At 44.7% G+C, this 7887-nt stretch overlaps 1 protein-coding gene across 1 annotated transcript in view; it reads left to right on the forward strand.

Annotated features, from left to right (window-relative positions):
• VWA3B (von Willebrand factor A domain containing 3B) overlaps positions 1-7379 on the forward strand; it is a 218934-nt gene extending 211555 nt beyond the window's left edge. Inside the window, 5 exon segments of the mRNA XM_007466893.1 lie at positions 6202-6394; positions 6396-6421; positions 6556-6649; positions 6652-6816; positions 7374-7379. Of these exon segments, the coding sequence (XP_007466955.1) occupies positions 6202-6394; positions 6396-6421; positions 6556-6649; positions 6652-6816; positions 7374-7379 (484 nt within the window).
• Positions 7380-7887: the final 508 nt, after the last annotated feature.

Genomic DNA, 7887 nt, shown 5'->3' on the forward strand with positions numbered 1-7887 from the left:
GGACGGGGGCACGAACCCGTGTTCCCTGCATTGGCAGGCGGACTCTCAAACCACTGCACACCAGGGGAGCCCGACACAAATGATTCTTGAAGACTTACAGCAAGGTTGTCTTGCAAAGTATGTTACCCATTTTGCTAAATTCCAAATTACTAGTCCTTAAAGGAGAGAGTTTTAGTATTACCATGTTTGTGATATGAAGTCAGGTGAGGCTCTTCCAATTTTCTCTTTCCTTTGAAACCTGATGACTGCATTCTCTGACAGCACCACTGAGAGAGGTGTGTCTGGTGGGGGGAGATGACTGCTCTTGCCTTGCCTTACCTTCAGTAAAGTCCCTGAGCTTTTTCTGCATTTCGTGCCATCAGAGATGTCTGCTCTGAATGAGAATATTCCCTAACCTGTCAGTAACTTTCTCCATTTAGAGAACACACATGTAATTTCTCCTAAGTCCAAAAAGCAAGGGAGCCAGAAGGAATTTTCCTTCATTTTGGCATCCTCCCTCCTTGCCAGGCAGGAGATTCACAGCACGAGGTCTTCCCTAACTACCTCCCCTGGGGTCCTGTTCACAACAGAAGGCTGCGGCCTCCAGCTCCTTCAGGGAAAGCGTGTTTGCTGGGCTTAATGCTCTGACTTCCGGTTTTCTCCATTGAAGGGAAGTGCCTCTAGCAGGTGTTACTCAACCACCCACAGGTGGGGACCACGCGCTCCTCTGGGCAGGGCGCCTCTGGTGCCATGTAACTGGCAGGAAACCCCTCCCAGCCGAGCTGGAATCCATCCTCCCTTCCTTGTTGACAGAACAAGGCTTGGGCAAATTACCTTCAAGTTTCCTCTTTAAGAAGATTCACCACAGAGGGAGTTTGGTTTCTTGAAATAATGAGCAACGTTCTAAATGGGATCCCAGGAAAACCAGATTGGACTAATCATTTTCTCTGTGCTCCGGAAAAATTACTGGGCATCTGAAGGAGGTTGTTGGGCAGTGAGATTCTGAAGACAAGAGTGTTCTTCCCTTGGTGCACAATTATAACCGTGTGGTCTTGGGGATGTGGCTGGGTAGGAGAATCCTGGAGGGGAGAGCCCCCTCCCAGCGTTCTGATGTGGTTTGTCTGGGTCTGCAGCCAGCTCTTAATTCCTATTACACAAAATATTAGCCTCTCGTTACCTTTCTTTGAGCAGTTTAGCAATTTTCCATCACGCTATTCAGATTTAGGACTGTGCCCCCAAAGGAAATGATAATTCCCATACTGTTGAACCCTCCTCCCCTTATCCATGTAGCATGGCCTCACATTGCCTTCCTGACAGCAGGGATATTAAGTCATCGATTAAAACTCCAAGATTCAGTGCTGCCTCTGAGATGAATCACTCCCATCCTCTCACCCGGTCACTACTGACTATTTTTCCCTTAGAAGGAGCTGTGCCTCTGGAAATCATTAAGCCTGTGTATGTCATCAGCTCCCTCGGTCCCTTCTGGTCAGATCAGGAGCCCCATTTCCTAAGGCCTGGAAAACAAGCAGTTCCGCCATAACCCTGTCTGTGAGTGTCCTACCTTATCCAGAGGGACAGGTGCCATTGCCTGTCCTCAGACAGCGTGCTGGTACTTGGGACAAGAGCACAGACAGTCACGGCGATTCGTTACCCCTGAGGGCCAGTGAGAGCAATCTGGATAGCAAAAACTGCCTTTTCTTCTCAGTCTCTCCTTTTTCTGCCCCTTCCGTTGTTAAAACTCAGGGGCCTCCTGGCCCTCATCAAATGGGTATCCGGTGCCTATGCCAGACGTCCTCCTGTTCTTTATGTTCTAAGATGGCCTTGCCAACGGAGACACACTTAGGGCAGAATAGACGTGAGGCCTCAGGGAGCCAGCAAGAATACGGGCAAACTGACGAGGCCCAGGTCAGGTGAATGCGGTGGATTCTGACCCAAGGAGAGCGTGGACAGGATGCTCAGAGCTCCTCCCCGTAGCGGAACGAGCTGCTCTGAAGAGCCAGTGAAGGAAGGCACAGTGCCTGGCTCCTCCACGATCCCCTGCAGTGTTGACCAACTCTGTAGCCTAAAATAATTAATAGGGCACTAAATCGAACTCGGTTTGGGCATGAAATAGGGCAAAAGAAAGCCACTTAGCAGGGCCCTTCCGGGTGTGCTGGTGGAGAATGTCCACTGGCTGAAGTCGGGAGCATGGCCGCCCTTCCCCTTCCCACAGAGCAGAGTGAGGGTGCGTCGGGGGCCGGGGGGCGTGGATAAGAGCTTTCACATCAGATTCACACCTACCCTGCTCCCCCATCCTATAAGGGGACATTTCCTTGTGGAATATCTTGAACTTGGTCGACATCAGTCATTCTGGAGAATATAATAGGGTAGCCTAGCAGCATCTACTTGGTTGATGTAAAGGCTTTTCCTTGATCAAAATCCCGGCCCATTTTTATTCAAATCATGCTAACTTATACTGTTTTATTCTTATTCAAAAAGTAATGCATAGTTAATATAATTTAGGAATTAAAAGCAAAAAACAAAAGGAATATAAAAACCATCCGTAGTTCCACATTTCAAGAGTAATCACCATTTGCATTTTGATGTATATCCTTCTAGAGTGTTTTCTCTGCTATTTTGCTTCTTTTTCCTCAAAATAGGAACCTTTGTTTCTCTTAATCATTTATGACAGTTGAAAAAAGATTTCTTAATGTGGAGAAAGTGACAGTTCTCCTGGAATCCACTTCTCTGAGGCAACTATTAAAAGATGGATGTGAAGGTTTCCAATCATCCCCCATATTCACAATCTTAATAACAGAAATGAGTATGTAACATACATTCTGTTGTGCACCATTTTTTCTACTTAATATGTTACTTGCATCTTTACAGGACAAGGACACTTCTTGTTTCATTATTGCCTGCCTCAAATCTAATTGTCCAGGTGGTCCACCACTGATGTGACCAACCCCCTACTGAGGGAGGGCTGGACACACGTTGCTTCTTGGTCTTTCATGCTCTTCTTCCTGGGTTCCTTCCAAGATCATCTCCTAGTGTCCTTCAGGTGGACAGGTAGGCCTCTCCTCTGCCTTACTCTTCGGGTGCCTTTAGTGCACCCGGAAAACTCTCTTCTTCGCATTCCTTCCTTGCTGCTCCTCTGTCGGAGAGCTGATAGGTTATAGACTGGACTGCGACCAACTCTAATATATGGGAAACAGAGAAAACCTCGGAAAAGGAAATGGTATGTATCAACTTAGTCTCCTCTGGAGCAGCGTAGCGATTTGCGGGAGAATTGATGGTAGTGTGGTGGATAAGATTTTAGATTTCAAAGAACAGGGTTGGTGATTACAGTCTTGCAGCGTGATTTCAGGTCTCTGAGAACCTGGCCTCACAGAACTTACCCATTCACACAGGCGCTGGCCTTATATTTAAAGATAATCTTGTTGGGGGGCTTCCCCGGTGGCGCAGTGGTTGGGAGTCCACCTGCTGATGCAGGGGACGCGGGTTCGTGCCCCGGTCCGGGAGGATCCCACATGCCGCGGAGCGGCTGGGCCCGTGAGCCGTGGCCACTGAGCCTGCGCGTCCGGAGTCTGTGCTCCGCAGCGGGAGAGGCCACAGCAGTGAGAGGCCCTCGTATACAGGGAAATTTTCAAATTTATTAACAAGCCATAAAACGTCTTCCTAGATCTGACCCATTTTACCATTCTAATTACACCTCATACCATCCCCACAATCTCTTCTATAATCTAATCATATTGAGCTTCCAAATTAGTTATTGTTGTCTGTGCTTTTTATTTTTAAACACCTTTATTGGAGTATAATTGCTTTACAATGTTGTGTTAGTTTCTGCTGTATAACAAAGTGAATCACCTATATGTATACGTATATCCCCATGTCCCCTCCCTCTTGCGTCTCCCTCCCACCCTCCCTATCCCACTTCTCTAGGTGGTCACAAAACACGGAACTGATCTCGCTGTGCTATGTAGCTGCTTCCCACCAGCTATCTATTTTACATTTGGTAGTGTATATATGTCAATGCTACCCTCTCACTTCGTCCCAGTTTACCCTTCCCCCTCCCCGTGTCCTCGCTCTTTTGTGCCTGGGTATGATAGCATACAGTCCTTGCTGTCTGGATCGTCTCTCTTCCTCTGTTCTTCCTGATAAACCCATTTCTCACAACCCAGGTCATACATTACTTCCCATGTAGCCTCATATAGTACTGAGGCAGAGATAATATTCTCACTTTTAGGCTCAGATGGCACTTTATTCAATGTTTGAGTCAATAATTATCACCCTGCATTTTATTTATTCACGTGTCTTGATGACTCACTATTTGAGTTTCTAGATGACAGAGATCAGTAAAAAAAAAAAAAAAAAGATAATCTTGTTGGTGGCCTCTCCTGGGAAGTTTTTCCAATGCTACTGCTATTGCTAAGGCCAACTTTTTTATTGCAGTAAAATATACATAACATAAAATTGACCATTTTAACCATTTTTAAGCATGCAGTTCAGTGGCATTAAGTACATTCACATGGTTGTGCAACCATCACCACCATTCATCTCCAGAGCTGTTTTTCAATTTCCCAAATTGAAACTCTGCACCCATGAGCACGGACTCCCCACTCCCTCTTCCCCTCAGCCTTTGGCAGCCACCGTTTTATGTTCTATCTCTGTGGTTTCGCCGACTCTCGGTACAACCTCCTCTAGGTGGAATCGTAGTGTTTGCCGTTTTGTGACTGGCTTATTTCACTCAGCTTAATGTTCGTCCATGTTACAGAAAATGCCAGAATTTCCTCCCTTTTTAAAGCTAAACAATATTCCATTGCCTGTATATATCATATTTTGTTTGTTCATTTATCTGTCAATGAACACTTGGGCTTCTTTTACCTTTTGGCTCTTGTGAATAATGCTGCTGTGAACATCAGTGTGCAGATATCTGTTTGGATCCCTGCTTTTATTCTTGTGAGTATATACCCATAAGTGGACTTTCTGGATTATATAATTCTATTTTTAGTGTTTTGAGGAACTGCCACATTGTTTCCCACAGCAGCTGTACCACTCCACATTCCCATCAGCACACAAGGATTCCAATTTCTCTACATCCTTGCCAACACTTGTTACTTCTCGATTTTTTTTTTTCTTCTTTTTTGGGCAATAGCTATCCTAATGCGTGTGAACTGGTCAGGCCAATTTTTTAATGTCTCTTGGAAATCACCTCCTGAGTCCTTGAGCCAATCTTTGAAAAGTATCACATGTGGTGAATCTTGATCCTTTGAAGAGGAATTTGATTGATGAAATTTTCTATTTAAAAGTAACTAAAAATCTCTTTCCACTCTACTAATTTTTTTCTTGACAATTTCCAAAAGGATCTGAAGCAGCCATGGCAAAGTTACTCAGAGTGAAAGATGGGTGATCAAGGTGGCAGGTACTGATTATGGGAACAAAATAAGGTTGAACAGCTGGTGTCCTTACTTTACCCTAAAGGCCCTGAAAAAGGCAAGTTCCCGAAATGGTATGCCATGATGGCCTGGCTGAGATGGGGTCGTGGTGTTCCCAAGACGCCTTCTTTGAAGGATGACACTTCTAGATAAATAAACTGCCCGATATATTTTATTTTATTTTTTTATACCCTTTGACCAACATCTCCCCATTTCTCCCACCTCCCCAGCCCCTGGCAACCATCATGCTATTCTCTGTTTCTGTGAGTTTGGCTCTTTTTAGATTCACATATGAGTGAGATCATACAGTATTTGTCTTTCTCTGTCTGACATACTTCAGTTAGCATAATGCCCTCAAGGTCCATCCATGTTGTCACAAATGGCAAATTTCCTTCTTTCTTATGGCTAAATAATATTCCATGTATATCACATTTTCTTTATCCATTCATTCATCAGTGGACACTTAGGTTGTTACCATGTCTTGACTATTGTCAGTAATGCTGCAATGAACATGAGAGTGGAGATATCTCTTCAAGATACTGATTTCATTTCCTTTGGGTATATACCCAGAAGTTGAATTGCTGGATCACATGGTAGTTCTACTTTTAATTTTTTGAGGAACCTCCATACTGTTTTCCATAGTGGCGGTACCAGTTTACATTCCCACCAGCAGTGCACGAGGGTTCCTTTTTATCCACATCCTCACCACACTTGTTATCTCTTGGCTTGAACATTTCTGTAGACACAGCAGCCAGCAAGACCAGGATAACCCTGATCTATCTCTCTCACTCTCTTTCTCTCTCTCTAGGGAAGACATGGAGATAAAGAACTCTACTCTCCTAATATGGCCTATCAAAGAAGTTAACACTGGGGATTTACAAGCACTAAGACAGGAGAACCCTAGAAGGAAGAAAAAGAAAGCCACCAAGAGGCTACCTCTCCAGGAGATGGGCTCCTTGGACTCAGATGACTCTTCCCATGGAAACAGGTCCCAAGAGTCCTACCCCCAAAACACACCCCAAGCCCAGGCTGGGAGAGGGACAACATCATTTCTCCCAGGAACACCCTGAAATGTCTCTCAAGGATAGTGCACATAAGATCACTCCCCAGTTTCCGGGCCAGTTTAGGCGCCAGGACAGCAAAAACTCTTAACACCCTTAAGTAACGCTGACATCCACTTCCCCAGAGAAGGTCCTCGGCGTGGGGTCTAGGAGTCAACCAGCCACGCCATCGCTGCCACACCTCCACCTCAAGCAGCCCTGCCCTGCCCTGCCCTTATAAAGCCACCCACAGCAGCAAAGCGCTGAGGAGCATCGCTGAGAAACCTGAAAGCAGTCTAGTGGCAACCATGTTTAAGAGAACCAGTGTTCCCCCTGGGCTGCCCTCAGCCACCAGACATTGTGGAACTAGCCCCTCTGCCGAGGTAAGGCCATGCTTCATTCTACCTCTGCCTTCCCCAGTTGTAACAAAGGTAGACTTCCCTGCCGTCCTCCACCTGGATCTGTTTGAGCTTATTGGTTCTGGCTTTTCTGGACCATCCTTTATCCTATTATTTTCCCTGCCCCCACAAAACTGATTGAATACCATCTTCTGGTAGACTCCCCACACCCAGAAATTTAATCTGATAGATTACCATCATAGGATTTTCAAATTTTTTGAAATCTGTAGTTCTAATCTTGAAATTATGTAGTTCTAATCCAAGCCTGCAGTCTTGTTTTAAATTGATTATCTCATCAGAATTAGAGATTTTATCATTAAATGTTAGGACTGAAATTAAGACCTAGTAACTTGTCTGAGGGCTGCAAGACTGAACATTGCCTATTTTTCTGTTTTCTGAAAATTCTTATTGAGCCCTCCCTAATTAGTTTTATCTGTAGTCTGTTGTAGGTACCTCTGAGCGTGGAACCAGAATAAAAACTCTTACATTGGAAACATTTCAGAACTATTGGGCTTTTACTGTTTTCTTTGAACACATTTTAGCAATGAGGTACCAAAGTATTCACTTCAAAAAAATTTTAGTAAAATTAGCGTCATTTATTTTAAAAATGAAATAGTCTCCCAAATTGTTTTCTTCTAGTCAATAATAGCCCTAGGGCTAGATAATAATAGAGTACAGATTATTAATAAGAAAAATATTGGATGCTTTTTGCAAATAGAAATGATAGGGCAGCGTTGTGATACTCTAAAATCCACAACCTAATTAAAAGTGATACTTACATTCTCAAAAGCTAAGGGGTCACCAGGGTTATGGTGAAGAATTTAACCACTTCCAAAAATATGTAAGAAGAAGGGACATCAGCTCAGCATCAGGCTAAAAGTAGTAAGGCAGGGAGGAAGAAATTGAGGAGTGAGGAAATTATCTGGAACAAGGCCGGGGACAGTGTCCTGTCACTGGACATCCTGTCACCCAGAACCCGGGCAGGAAGGCTCTGGAGCAGTCATCTGGGTTTGATCTGCACAGTGGAGAATTTGGGGGGGTGGGGCGGGGGCGTGG

The sequence above is a fragment of the Lipotes vexillifer genome, unplaced genomic scaffold (genome assembly GCF_000442215.2).
Source record: "Lipotes vexillifer unplaced genomic scaffold, Lipotes_vexillifer_v1.1 scaffold28, whole genome shotgun sequence".
Lineage (NCBI taxonomy): Eukaryota > Metazoa > Chordata > Mammalia > Artiodactyla > Lipotidae > Lipotes > Lipotes vexillifer.